The sequence below is a fragment of the Hetaerina americana genome, unplaced genomic scaffold, assembly GCF_022747635.1.
Source record: "Hetaerina americana unplaced genomic scaffold, ioHetAmer1.1.p SCAF_4, whole genome shotgun sequence".
Taxonomy (NCBI): Eukaryota; Metazoa; Arthropoda; class Insecta; order Odonata; family Calopterygidae; genus Hetaerina; species Hetaerina americana.
In genome coordinates, this window is record NW_027286985.1 from 34,933,827 (window position 1) to 34,949,550 (window position 15,724).

The following is a 15,724-nucleotide window of genomic DNA, read 5'->3' on the forward strand; positions in this document are numbered from 1 at the left end:
TTTGATGCGCTCCTGCAATTCCCGATACCGTGCATAGAACCTGCATGCCAAGGGTGCAAGTGAGGACAACACAACAGAGGAAGAAACAGGCAGAGGTAGATCATGATCAAGCTAAACCATACAATGGGAACAGAAGCCAGTAGGAAAGAGGGGACAAGAGGAATAGGGGATGAGGGAGGAGGATGCTTGAGGGGCAGTTAAAGGTTAAGCATTGGCCAAGAGAGGAAGCAGTGGGAGAGGTTATGGGATTGCAGGTACCGAAAAAATATTATAGGAACTAGTATTTGATATGCTCAGAGATTTTTAAAATTTAATTTGTACAAAATGAGTCAGAAAAGAAGGATTTTAGTTATAAAAGATACCAAAATATAATGAGAATATATTTAAAAGATGTATTAAGTAAAAAAATTAAAATGTGAATACTAAGGGAAATTTATGATACATAAAATGGGCTACATTTAATTAACTCTTGGCATGACAACTTTATAAATTGGTGTAATTTCAACAATCATGAAAACATTTTATAAAATAAAATCAGAAATGAGCATGCAACAGAAATAAAAATGCAATAAATGATTAAAGAAGCTCACTCAGAAGAAAAATATGTAGCAGAGATATATTAAGGCACATAATTATAAAATTCAAAATATGCACATTGTTAGTTCAGGTGCCAATAACCATGCCTCTCTAATGCATGTTTAGTACCCCACTTAACTCATTTTATCATAGGTAAAATAGATTTTTATGCATCATTCTTCTGTAAAGTGTTAAAAGAAAACCAAAACCATTTTGAAACAGCCTTATTCAAAATATCAACCCCTGTACCCTCATCTTTTCCACTTACTTTTCATCTGACTCAAAACTGTGAGTTCTCCTCAAAATCACATCCTGTTGCTGTGAGTCATTGGCACTATTACGATTTGTAGCTGCTTTCTTTGTCCCCACATCATCACCTGAAGCGAGGAAAAGACATTTTCACTGGGAAGGAATATTTTCACAGGGAATACATAGCGTCTGTAATTACTGTTTACATTAAACATGTTTATCACATGAAAGAAAGATGTCACATTTTTCTGATTTTAGAAACTAAATTACCAATTTAAAGCAATGTAAATAGTTTTATGGCCTCCTTAGCCCTTTAACATGCCTTTTTTCGATTTTCTCTGCCACCAAAAGGGTGGATGAGTTTTTTCTCTCGGTGATTCAAAGCATTGACAGCTGAGATTGAGAATGAACCTTTTAAAATTTCAGCATCCTTTACCTTTGACTATCATTATACTTGGACTGTCAAAATGTACACTTGAAAATGTTTCATTTTGGCCTCACAGAAGCCTTGAGTGAATTATACATTTAATAATTTAAAAAATAGTTTCAAAATGGAATTAAAAAGTCACTTTAATTATTTATATACTAAGGACGCAAATTAGCTTTTGGAGAAAAATGAAAGAAAAACTACCAATGGATTCAAAATATTATAAAAACATAAATTAATTTGGATTCACGTCAAATACTAAACAAATGAGAATGAGGATTGGAAATTTAAATTGGAAATTAAAAAAAAGAAAGGATCTGGATTTGATCAACCTCTGGGTTCACATCCTGAATAAACACCCTTCCATCACAGAATGTGACAAACCTTGGAATGTTGGAGAAATCTAGGCATAGGGAGACGTCCCTCAGGTTTCAACATAATATCCAAAAAACAGATTTGGGACTGCATCAAGCACATTACCACACATCATTAATGCCCCCAAAAATACCTTCCTAGGTGTTGATTTTATTGGTCGTACATTTGGGTTCATATTTATTAGAATATGATATATAGGAATCTATAATAAATTTACTTTTGACTTGTTCAATCATCATGGATTCTAAAAACAATGCATGGAAGACAGTTCATATGATTGCCACACCTCATAGTTATATGTGGACTATCAAACTAATTAAACTTGACATATGAGGTCTGTTGAAAAGGTTCCTGAACTTTTTAAATAGAGCACCTCCAGTTGGTTATTTTTTAATCCACTTAGAGGTGTTGTGTCCACAGAAACTTCCTGAAAAACCATCAACCACTTTGCTGATTAGTCAAAGTCGTTTATGAGAAGGGGTGTTCTTAGAGTGCAGTGAAAAATAGGATTTACAGAAATGACCTATTTGAATGAGCAGCATTGCTCTGTGAAAGTCTGCAAATCCTTCATGGAAACTTTCGAGTTGATTAACAAGGCTTATGGTAAGGATGCAATGAAATGGGGCACTATTATGAGTAGTTTGCCCAGTTCAAAAAAGTGTGGCACTCGGTAGAAAAGACTAGCATTCTGGACCATCGATGTCAACGGATGACCCCCAAATCGAGCAAGTGAAAAATCCCATTCGTACAAATTGATGTTTGACTGTCAGGGAACTTGAAGAAGAGTGTGGCATCACAATTGTTTCATGCAATGAAATCCTGACAGGAAAATTGGGGATGCATCGAGTCACTGTCAAATTCATGCTTTGCCTGATGACAATAGACCAGAAACAACATCGAGTTCAAGCCTATTAAGAACTGCTTGATCCAGCTGAAGAGTATAATACATCTAGTCCAGGATCATAACAGGTAATTAGTCATGGGTTTATGGATATGACATTGAAAAAAGGGTAATCTTTACAATGGATTTGTTTTTGGGTGTTTGTGAATGTGACCATTGTTATCGTTGTTAATAGTTCGATGTAAAGGCCAAAATGTGCTGTTTTCAGACTAATACTGAATAAATAAACATATTTAGCATTTACATGGAGCTTATGGGCATTACGGAAGAAGTGTTCCAGGACTGTTTCAAAAAGTGGAACCACTGTTGGGATAAGTGTACACATTGGGGAGGCGACTACTTTGAAGGGGATCCTGACCGATAATTTGTTGGTGAAGTATTTTTTTCAAATAAAAATGGTCAAGAACTTTTTGAACAGACCTCATCAAGAAGGGCAGGAGTAAAACAAAAAGTCAATGGTCTTTACGAGATGGTGTAGAGTTGGTCCTTGTTGCAGTGTTGCCTGCATTTCGGAATGACCCAGGCCGCCTCCATGATGGTCCTGAACCACTGCCTGCCGATTCCTCATTCTCAGCAGGAACAACTTTGGGGGGTGAGGTGGGCGCCTGTATATTCAAACAAGATGTGGATTAAAAAAAAAAAGAAAATATTTAGAAGTAACATATAGTTACAAAATACAATCATGTCATCTCAATGAAGGAAGTCAATTTCAAGCTCACTAGTTAAGCAGTTTCTAGGAGGGTATGAAATATTTCTAAGAAAACTGAAAAGTACATTAGAACCAAGATTATAATTATATGAGATAAAAATGTTCAATATTTTTAGTTTTCCTTAGTTCTATAGTTTGTTTGTATGTCAATGCAAGTAGCTAGGGGGTATTTTGCACCATAAATATGATTTCATAAATGATATAGTAACATCTACCATTCTGTAAGACAAAAGTGGATATGAATTTTTCGAAAAACTTCAAAATTCTTAGTAAAAAGACATTCTCAACCAATTCCAAGATGTGATGTGAAACCTTGAGCCAATTACACACAATGCTCCTGGTATCAAACTAGTGTAGCAGTCAATGAGATAGAATTCTATAAATAATAATAATTCATATATTTGTCTGGAGGTTTGTTGCATATTCATACATACACATGTTAATAATTCTATAACAATATTACAATGCAAGCTATAAAATCATCTAATGTTGTAAAATGTTCATCTAATCATTATTAGTAGATTACCTTCTTAATATGCTAATTGCGTGGAGTTAAAATATGCACTCTCAAATACATATGAATTATGATAGCTTAATGTTTTGAATTAAGACGTAGAAGTCATCTACTAATGATAATGCTAACTTAATGGAATTTAACTAAAGAATGCGACTAAACATTAAGGTTAAAACACACCAGCAGGTAGAAAACATGCTGTGCATAGGTACTTCATACCCAGATAATCAGATTGAATGACATATTACTGTATATTTTATGGGTATCCTACCAGCTAAAGAAGGTTTTAGACTGAATCAAGCTACCAAATGGTACAGCAATAATTTTCTTGTACATTCAGAATAAATGTTACACATTTTTTTGCACCATATTTTATGGTATGTTACATACACTTCTTTACCAAAATAATGGTACCCACAAGTTTTATACGCAAAGGTAAAGTCTTCTACAGGCCAGAATAATTCTTAATCCTTGGTACTAATTACTCCAAAATGTTATTATCTACATGAATGATGATGTTTTTATGATTATTATTTCCAGACCCATGGACAATAACTTTAACTTGGTAGAAGGACTTGAAAAGAAATCGAGAGCAGCACCAGAGAAGACAGAAGAGGACCAAAGCAGTTAGAATGATGAAGAGGGCAGGGAAAATAACAAATATAATGCGAAAGATGGTGAAAGGTAATATAGGTACTCTAGGGTTGTGTGAGATCAGATGGAGGGACAGCGGGGATAACTGGAGTGTTAGATGCTGTAATGGAAGTGAGCCCGTGATTAGCAGCAATAATAATAAACAAAGAGATAGGATGAAGCATAATGAAGATAGAGCACATGACTAATTGCCTATGTTTTGGATGAATAAAGCTTTAGTACGCCAGCCAGTCAAGTGGTTGCAAGTACTGCTGAGCACATGGGAAATTTAGTGGTGTGATAGGTTTGGGATGAGAATTAATGTAAACAAAACAAAGGCTATGCTTTAATTTAGCAAAGAGGAAAGCTAGTTTGAATATTAAAATAGAAGTTCATAAACTAGAGAAGATACAGTGGAAAAGTTTACCTACCTCAGAAGTATTATGGACCAAAATGGTCAAAGCAGTAGTGACTTAAGGAGAAGAATAAGGCTAAAAGCTTTCACAAGGAGGAGAGAATTGATGACAGTTAATAAAAATGTAAAGAAAGGCTCTTTGATTTGGGACATGGTTTTGCAAGTTGGAAAAATGGCCGTTGAATAAAGATATTAACATGGATTGGAGGCTTTCAAAATGTTGGCATGGATAAGGAGAATGGACAGAAAATAAAACAAATGATGAAGTGCTAGACAAGGTGGCAGACGACATAATTGTTGGGAGAAATCCATAAGGAGGCAGGAAAGATAAATACAGAGCATTTTGATTGGCGATGGGATGTTATAGACTTGTAATTGATAGCAGAGTTTTAGGTAAGCAATGAGGGGGTAAGAATAAGATACTGTGGGCATGTTGGATGGAATGAAAAAGGAAGTGTGCAGAAATTAAGAAGGGTTTCTGTAGCATCGGATGTGTTTTTTTATGAGAAGCAAAGAAAGGAATTGCATAGTTGTATATTGTGTCCTTTCAAAACCTACCGAAATTGGTATAACACCAACAATTTTAACATTATCATTATTTACTAGTGGATAGACAAGAGTAATAAAGTAAGAGGTACTTTATTTCAACAGTGCCACCATATTTTGTACTGACTGTAGGATTTCTTTTTTTCCTAAATAAGCTCAACCTAAATGAGATGCATTTTATACGCTTCTGCCACAAAAATGTCAGCAATCACATGGCTTTTAATTGAAGTAACTTTAAAATTAATTCATTAACTACATAATTTTATATTAATTTAGGTAAAAAGGTATTATGTTGGCTTATTTGGAATAAATTTCCTTTTATTCTTAATGTTATGTTAATAACTGGGCGTTTTATTGATTTTGTTACTTGATTGATTCATTCATAACAAATTTATGAAAAGAATTCATCCATCAGTTGAACTATTACAACCTGCTGACTTTCTGTACGAGAAAAAATTTGTGTACTTACCGGCTGATGGTGTGCATTGATTGTGAGCGGAGGATTCTTGCTTGGGGTAGAAGGCACATCCTCTCGATTGACTCTGTTTTTCTTCTCTGTGGATTTTGAGGGTTTTATCATTAGATGCAGTCATTGCAAATGCATTCAATAATAAAGAGCAGTGAATTACCACAACGTCCCACGAAGTGAAAAATAGACTTAAACTAACATGTCAGGTTACTGGGTAAACACAAGTGTTGAACAGCCATTTATGAAGAACATAAAATTACTTTCAACAAGCAAACTCGAGCAATAAGAAAACTAAAATTTAAATTTGGAAGCCCAGGCACCCAAGCATTATAGCTTATGCACTTAAACAAACCATGCATGCAATGAAATAATAGATGCCTTCACCAAGATAGCAGAGAAACAAAGTAATGAATAAAAAAACTAAGTTTTAAACAGTATAAAACAAAAAATAGTAAAAAAATCACAATCTACTTAAAAACTGAAGAAATATTACCAAATAAAATATAAAAACAATCTACTAGAGAAAAAAAACTGAATATATACTGCCAAATAAAACATAATGGATCATACGTGAAAAGAAATACCAAGTAAGAAATATGTCAAATATGAACTGTGATAAAGATAAAAAAATTCATCTGAAAAAAGATTGGCCATCAGCAAAAACAGGATAAAACTACTAAAACGGAAAACCTTCCAGATCTTCAAGTCAAGGGTCACAAAAAGTATTATAAACATACCATGGGAGCATATAGTGCCACCACAACCATATTAATTATTTTTTCCACAATATTTCCTAAGAATTTATTTTAGAGGTCTCAATGAGGAATCAATATACTTCCAACTTATATGGAAAGAATATTTATGAAGTGCATTTATTAAACAAAAAGGAACACAATTCAGAAATCATTTGTAAGTAGTAATTTTGTGGAAGCCAATATGGAGCATTGGTTTCTAAACATTTTACAAATGGTCTCTGTTAAAAATAAAGCCACTTCAAATTATGAAAACCAAAATTCAGAAGAAAAACTATTAATTTTTATTTCTTAACAGTTTATCAGGACTACTTGAAGCTAAACAAGATAGGGGCATAGAGACACCTAGTAATAATACCAAGTTAGCTAGGGACTAAATCAAAGTATTGGGTCATTATGCAAATTTTTACTAAGTGCAGTTAATTTTGAATATTTATGCATACTTGGGAAATTAAACCTGGCTCAGAATTTTTCTCAATTCAACAGGCTATATAACTGTTTATATAACTATATCCAAGGATAAATCCACTTTTTTGGATATTTTTTCAAAATTTCACAGTAACCTCCAGTTGCCTACAAATGCATTGACAGGAGGTCTTGGTGCCCCATTATTAATTCATAAATAATCATCCATTAATAAATGTGAAAATTTTGAATGTGTACATACAAATTTTTTGCTGAACAGAGACCACATGTACTGGTATTTTTTTGACATCAACGCGGAAGTTTTGAAAAAAATAATAAAATATATTTTCTAAACAATAGCGAAATAAATATTAGACAAATATTGGAAGGGGAAATTTTCATTTTGTTTCCAACCTTCTCGTTGATTAGTTTCCTACTTACAAATGATCAAGTTGGGACAAGGCATACAGTGGAATTCCCATTAAACACTTATGTGGACACAAGACTGCATAAAATAAGGTAATAAAAATATAATGACTGAATGTTTACTACTGGATGCACCAGCAGCATCCTACTGCTTCAGGAATAGTCGCTAGGATAATTAGAAATTACCTGTGTAGACACTATGCAATGCTGTTATTCACACAATTACTTGAGCCAATATGCTCAATGAAGTTTTGTTATTTTATACTAAGATTGTATTTGTCAGTTGAGATGAAGCAATGGTCTAGTCAAACATTCTTCAGAAAACTGAGACAGATGAATTGTTTAGTCTAAGTATTTCTATGCTCAGTCATCATATTGCCAACTATTGCTACTTAGTGTGGTTTCATATTCCTGTTTAAAGAAGTGATTCACCTTGTCATTGAAAAAAGATCTTTCAGACACAGATATGGCTCTGATTTAACATGGTTGGCAAGTCTCAATGCCTTTAGAAACAATTTAAAGCTCAATATAACATCCCAGCCATCCTAACTGAATGCATGTTGATCGAGCAAAGGCCATTTATAAAGTGATCTATTCAAATTACTCCTCATAAAAATTATGCATTCAAAAAAAATATGAACCTATAAAAGTAAATTTATCTAAACCAATTTAAGTCATTTTACATTTAAAACATTCATAATGTGTAATGTGCACACTGTGAGAAACAATTGTTCATCATGATAAATACTGCATTCACAGATGTAATATTTCTAAATTACATCAATTGGAAAAATAATTTTTTGCACATCTAACTCATGAAAGAAAGAATTACAAAGTTGGATGGCACACTAAAAACATTAATTTTGTACTCCTGCATGTAAACTAACAAATCCAAAACTGAAAATCCCAGTAACAATCAACCTAATTTGGTAGCTAGCTTGAATTCATTATCTGCCACATAATATACTTATGCAAAAAGGTTTTGCACTGGTTTTACGGAGCTGTTGGGTAAGGTGTATTACATAGCTTAATGTTTCACTTGAGCTTCAGTGAGCATAGTAAGGGGAAAATTTTATGTTTTTGCTCATTTTGTCACCTTACATGTCCAGTACATTTTTTCCAGTAGCCAGAGAAATTATGAGCCAAATAATGCTTCATGCACAATGACACTTGAAAGCCACCTTGGCCTTATCAAACCACTGTGAAATATTTAAGATCTACAGTGCCTTAAGTTATAGCACCACCAATGCTACAGTGAATAATGCATCATCTCTCTATTTCCCTTCACATTACACATACAGTCATGCACTATTCACATAAAATTGATATGATGATAGTATAGTGATTGGAATGCCATTCTTTTGAGTGCTGGAATCATATTTGGCTGAGGCAAAGAAAAAACATTGCATGCTGTAAGCTTTAAATGGGGACTCCACTGTATTTGGACATTTTGGAAAAAAATTCTGAGAATGGAACACACACTAATTGGTCCAAGGTGGCCATGTAGGAGTTCTTACCTTCAATGGATAGATTTTTTTCAGCAATACCACTCTCCTCGCACTCATCAGAAGAGTCTGAGCTCTCAGAGGAGGAGGTAGTGGAGGGGGAGGAGGAGCTGGCCGCCGAGGACGAGGAGGAATTTTCTTCCTCCTCCTCAACGTCTCTGACCACCCCCTTCCCAACCACCCCAACCTTCCTCTCCTGACTCTCATCTATTAAGACATCCTCATCATCTAAGGCAGCGTGCAGGAAAAACCAAAATTATCAGGGCTTCTGTACCAGAGTAGATTCAAAAAGCTTACAGCTAAGGTGTTACATTTCATTGTTCGATTAAGAGGGAAAGAAAGATTTTTTTTAAACTACTGTTTACTAATTCCCACTACAGCTACAGCAAAGCAATGTAAACAATTAGTATAAGACTAAATAGCAGAAGATTTTCATCTACTCTAGAGTAGCACTATTATTATGTCAAGGTTGAAAATAGATTAAAATGGATCATGCATGTTTTAAAAGACTAATGAATTTATCTTAGTACTATGAATTTTTAGCATTAAGGACTGTTATGACCTTTAGGGTGTTTAGTTTGAGAGCCTTATTCACAGATACGAAGCCATTTAACTCCTTTGGCCATTACCGTCTATTACATCTACAGGGCAAATGTATCATTTATAATATGCAAGTTCCATATGAACCCCCACATAAAGAACTAAAAGCAAATATTGGCCACATTTCCAAACAACTGAAACTATTACAAACAAAGTCACAGAGAATTACTGCAAATAAAATAAAAAATATAACTAGAAAAAAATTCAATATTCACCAAATGAAAAAAATGGTCCAAACTGATTGAAAGCATTAAACACAACCATAACATGGGTGGAGATTTGCTGATGGGTTGGTTAAATATCAATAATAAAATAACATATAACATACTCAATCTTTTAAACCCTTAGTGGTATTTCATTTCATTAATTATTCCTAATTGCCACAAACAAACCACATAATAAAATTTAACATGACCTGAGCTCCAATACTTTAACATCATCAAGACCAGATACACTGAAATGAATTACAATTGAAGTATTACAACTCAGACCATGATAAATTTTATATCATGGTTTATTACAGTTGTTAGAAATAAATTAAACATTGATAACTGACATTAACGATTTCTTAAAAATTAATACAACAGTAGTTAATGAGAAGTAAGCCATGAAATTTTATAAGGGAACGAAAACATATGCATATTTTCAGGATCTAAAAAATTGCTTGTTTAAATAAAATTTGTTTACTCAAATACTCATATATAATGATATAACATGATTTAGATTGAAATAATAAAATGGGAATAAATATGAAAATGGTAAATTTGTCTTCATGAGAAATTTTTAAAGACATTGAATCCAATTTTTATGGAAATGAGAATTTTACCTAAAGCAAAACAACATATAACTAAGTAACTAAAACTACAATGATGCATTTTGAATTACTGAAGTAAAAGATTGAAACTTCAAGGCATGACCATGGGAAACTCTTTACCAAAGTAATTACTTCCAATAATCATTTTGCCTAGGGAAATGATGTAGATACTTATCGGTATCAATAATAATAATAGGATAAAGTAATACCTACAGTTTAATGTCTCTAAGTTAATATGCATGTATCATTTGATATTATTATTTCCTTGCATATAGGCTATAGAGAATTTCATGCTGATAATGATTGCTATAATTTTTCATTAAAACAGCTTCAAAAAAATCAACTTCCTCAGCAGAATGGCCTCTATCAAGAGTGATGTAACTACATGGAATAATTATGGATGATTGGTGGTTTCCATCACTATAACTTGAATAGATTGAAGCAGGATTGGAAAAATTGTAATTTTCCATTTGCTCTTGAGCTTCATAAATCCCACACACATTACAATATTGTAAGCATTAAACAAGTGTATGCCTAAATATATATTAATTTAAAGCAAGACTACTTTTATTTAAAAATTGGGAACATTAATTTAAGCCACATACCATTTAAAATAATTAACTATTTTATACAATTTAGTTTAAAAAAATGAACAGTTCTTCATAATTTTTCATCAATGAAGTTTAAATTTAGAGTTTATAAGAATATTTTTAATGAGGCAAAGTTTGGGAAATATTTGCATAGAGGTTTAAATGAACAATTTTAAATTTGGCTGTACCTGGATAAACTGTCAATGAGATGGGTATCATTATACAACATAAATTATTCATTTAAGGGAAGTGCTAAAGAGGGCAGCTACAGCACCTTGGGAGGGTTCATGTTATTAGATATGCTCTTTAATTTTTTAAATGTATGCAATTATTTTATAATTAATTTCATCAAAATAAAACTTCCATTCCCAAAAAGCATGTTAATAAATGGACCCTGATTATGTATAGCAGCAATCAACCCTATAGCAAAACAATACCCTAGGAATCCAATAAAGCTTTAGCACACATACATAGGTCAGATACCTGCACAACAAAGCTCTCTTATCCTGAAAACATGTTAAAATAGACATACAATTTAAAACGTTCATGCTCTTGATAAGCTGCTCATGCCTAAATAGGTCTAAGACCAATTTACAAATGCACCATGTAAAAATGTTAAATACTGTTGTTTATACGCAGTTATCATAAAAAATCAATTTTAAGATGACCATTTTCCTTCAGGAGGCCTTCTAAATTTAGCAATTAGCTTAGAATCAATAACTTAAAAAAAATTGTTGGAGTGTATATGTACTTAATACTGGAGCACAGCTCAACTAAACTTGAAGAAACAAGTATTTGCAGATAAAAAGAATTATTACAAAGGTATGAAATCAAATGAAAATTATTAAAGGTTTTGAGAGAAAAAATAATAAAAGCAAAACCTCAGTTAGAAATTGCTACATGGCAAAATTGATTGAAATAAATCAACCTTATTCATTATCATTAGCTATGAACTGCAATTAAAATATGTAGAAATGCTCTACAGGTATGCCAGTATCTAGATCCTCCCTCAATTAATCAGAAGAGAACAAAGTAGTACAAAACAGCTCTCCAACACTGATGGATTATGGCATATGATCCAAATTATTTTGAGTATCTATTGAGAACTGCCTCCGTTTCTTTTTACTCACTCAGAAGGATATGCAATAAGATACCTGAAAAATCATTTTAGTAAGCCTGTGCAGGAACTTATTTGGGTAGTAAGACCAATACTTAGGAAACTAATAGTTTATATGACACTAATATGAAACAATAGTTTATTTGACACTAATATGAAATAATAGTTTACATGATTCCTCATAGCATAACTGTATGCTCCTAAGTTACCAAAGTAAACCATTTGAGTGAGTCAGAAAAATATTAATCAACTATTAAAAGTTATCTGATGACCATATTCATGTGATGGTTAGGGCACTGGGGTAGATGAAAGAGAGGAGATAATACTCTCCTGTAGGGCTAATGGATAATCAGCCTCATCGGATAAGCTGAGTTTGAATAGTCAGCATTCTACAGCAATGAATAATTAAATCAATAATGTTGGGACTACATTTTCAGTAAATGTAAACAACAACTGCAAGGCGTAAGCGGTTTGTTAGTGCTGTTGCTCACAAAAGATGCTTAGAATTAAGATTAGGAGTAATATGTGCCATACATTAATGGCATTCCCAGTTCTGTAACTATATTCCAATTGACCTTGGAGATCTGAAATTTACAAACTTATGATATTTTAATCTACTGTCCTTTCAGAGCTAAGATGTAGTAATTAACTCACACTCAATAACTTGAGAAAATCTGGTTAACTCCTATAATACACAAAAACAATAACCAGAGAGTGTATTTAGTTCATACCCTAACAAGAGGTCAACTTAAAAATTTGAAATGTGGAAAACCTAAGGCTTGTTTATCTCCCTATTAATTTGAATTATTTTAAAAATACTGACTCTAAGATACTAAATTTTGGAAGGCCATCGTGGTGGAAAAATTTTAAATAGAATTTAATACTTGCCATAATGAACACAAAAATAAATAATATTTTATAGCATTAACTTTCTAGTATTTCTATCAATTCCACTGAAAAATAACTACAAATTAAATACTGGTTTTTAACTGAAAACTAAATCTGAGAAATTTCATTAACTTCAACTACCAAATTCTCTCACAATACACTGATGACGAAATGTTAGCAGTTAAAATTACTCCAGATAAAACTGTGCACCAAAGAATCCTTCGTAAAGATAACTTTTATGAAAAATAATTGCAATCACAAAATAGCATGAACTCATTATGGAGCAACATTGACAAATGACAATATGAATCTTCTCACGTTTCACATCAAAACTATATTCTGATTTACTCAAAATTTCTGCATTAAATTAAATCTAAAAATTTAACTACTTAAGCCACTAAGAGCTGACCATGTAGGATAAGAATGCTTTTATGTGCAATGTTAAATTGGAAAATGATATTTAACAGAAGTGATATAAAATATTACTAAAATATTATATTTTTTAGCGATAAAAAAGCATAGTTTTGGGTTATAACTGCCCCAATGCAGAAATAGGCTGACATTTGTAAAGCAGTCTTTATACACAAAAAATGCCTTACCAACATGAGCTGCACCATCTTCATTGGGTTGGTTCCGCCGTAAGCGCTGCAAACCATCTCCACTGCCACCTTCCTCGGAGTCTAAGTGGGTTTCTTTAACCCCATCCCCTTCAATACTGAGTGAACCACGATTTGTTGAAATCCTACTGTAATGCAAAAAATTTAAACTTTTACAACGTGCTGACACACAAGACCCCACAACCCAAAATTTAGCCATGGACAGCAATAGACCATGTTCATTTATGGAGTTTTATTTGTATGTAATTTGTTTGTAAACCTTTAAGGTGAAGCACCAGCGAAAGCAGATACAAAATTACATACAAATAAAACTCCATAAATGAACATGGTATATTGCTCAAATTATTAACTTATGAAATAAAAAATTCACATTGATAGAGTCCCAAAACATATTTTAATGAATACAACTGCTGAGTTATTTTACTTAATTATTCAAGAGTAATGCTTCCTTTTCTGGGAAAACAAGAATTATAGTTAATCACGGGGTTGTACCAGAACTTACTTGTTTTCTAGCTCCTGGCCTTTGGTTGAGCGGTGCTTATGAGATGTATCATTTGGTATACTCTCTTCCTCTGTCTCCCCAGCTGGGGATGTGGGCACCAATGACACCACCTTCGCTTCCGGCTGCTCTTTCCTCTTTCTTCTCTTGGAACCAAGAAGGCCTGCTTGCCGCTTCCTTAGTTCTTCCAGGGAAGGATTGAGTTCTCGGTCAGCCACATCAAAGGCAGTCTGTCCCTGTTGGGAAATTAACAGAAAATGTAAAATGAATACATACAGTTCATCAACTTCTGCACTACTTCATTTTGAGTGTGCTATGGTAATCGAACAGTGCTGTAAACCTGTTAACTAGGAAAACCTTTCCCATGCAGTGAACTTAAGATATTAGTAAGAAAGGGGGACAAAGCAACCAGTAACTCAGTCCAAGCTTGTCATTAAGGACAGAAAATTTGTTCAGAGGCATCAATTCCCCATAAATTGATTCTGCAAAGAGAATTTTAGCTTTATTCACAACTTTCTCTCTCGATACTAACATCTGTATCATAAAATATTATACCATATTCTTTCTCTAACTGTGCAGCATATCATAAATTGATATTAGTATACTTAAAAAAAATGATAAGTCAGTTGAGAGTTATGATTTCTGGTCAATCAACTTAATATTATCTAGAGTCTAATGATATTTGGTCTTCTCGTAGGTGACTCATGGCAGTTGTTTGAACAAAAACTTACAGAAAAAGTACGTGACACTTATAAAAATGTCCAAGAAACTCTGCAATTATTTCTCGGTTAGAGTATCATGAGTTCAAAATCTTTTCTCAATTGCAAAATTCAATGGCTATTTTGGGCAGCAATGCCACTTGATTTCTAAATTGTTGACATCATCATAGCTTAATAAAAATTAAGGTAAGGAAATGCTAAAATTGGTAAGTTTCTTGCAGCTGGAAGTGCTAAAATTCAATATCACTATTTCTAATTTGACCATTCTACTGATGGCGAAACAATGCATATCAATTACAGCTCATAAAACATTCATTTTTACTGGCCCATGGATGCTAAGAGAGATGTACAACCATCTAATCTGACTGATGAAAGCAATAAAGATATGGCGTGGGCAAAAAGTGGATAGACAATGTAACTCAAACTGTGTGAAAAACTGGAACACAAGGAAAAAAACTTGGCAACCATAGAAGCATTTAAGAACCGTATAAGGCAGAAGTTATGTGGAAGTATGATTTTTCTTTTCCTTTACTTTACATTTATACCCATGACTAATCACAATCATCACAACTACTAGACAATTCTTTGCAATTTAAAGAATTATGAGGCACATTTATATTCTTAAAGAAAAGCTATTTTTACTGACTCTTTGAACTATGTAAAAACCAGTGCATGGCTGCTAGAGTTTAATCTGGTGCAAGGATGCTTATGTTACATACATTTGCCCATTTATACAGCAATTTTGATGTAAAAGCTAGCTACATCTCAACAACCACAAATTGTATCTTCAATTCAAAATCAAGTCTAATATCAAATCATCTTAACTAAAGCAAGAATACTATTATAAAATGCCAAATCACTGAATTGTTATTTATTTAATTGCAGAGAAGAATAATCTCAAATCCTGGGAAAATTCCAAGATTTGTTAGGATTACAATCCTGAGTTTGCAAATTGATCCTGGGATTAGTCCTAATAGT

General features: G+C 33.0%; 1 protein-coding gene across 5 annotated transcripts in view; it reads right to left on the reverse strand.

Annotated features, from left to right (window-relative positions):
* The window catches only part of Mbs (Myosin binding subunit), a 244,781-nt gene that overhangs the window by 143,945 nt on the left and 85,112 nt on the right, over positions 1–15,724 (reverse strand). For 4 of the 5 annotated variants that reach the window (XR_011701687.1, XR_011701688.1, XR_011701686.1 and 1 more), the window contains exons 6-11: positions 14,031–14,263; positions 13,511–13,656; positions 8,915–9,130; positions 5,815–5,900; positions 2,995–3,133; positions 845–953 (exon numbers count right to left, since the gene is read on the reverse strand). Coding sequence is in view for 1 of the 5 variants with exons in the window: in XM_071589652.1 (XP_071445753.1) it covers positions 845–953; positions 2,995–3,133; positions 5,815–5,900; positions 8,915–9,130; positions 13,511–13,656; positions 14,031–14,263 (929 nt within the window). In the remaining 4 variants the exon portion in view is untranslated. The remainder of the gene's footprint in view (positions 1–844; positions 954–2,994; positions 3,134–5,814; positions 5,901–8,914; positions 9,131–13,510; positions 13,657–14,030; positions 14,264–15,724) is intronic. The other variant, XR_011701689.1, reaches the window with a different exon arrangement.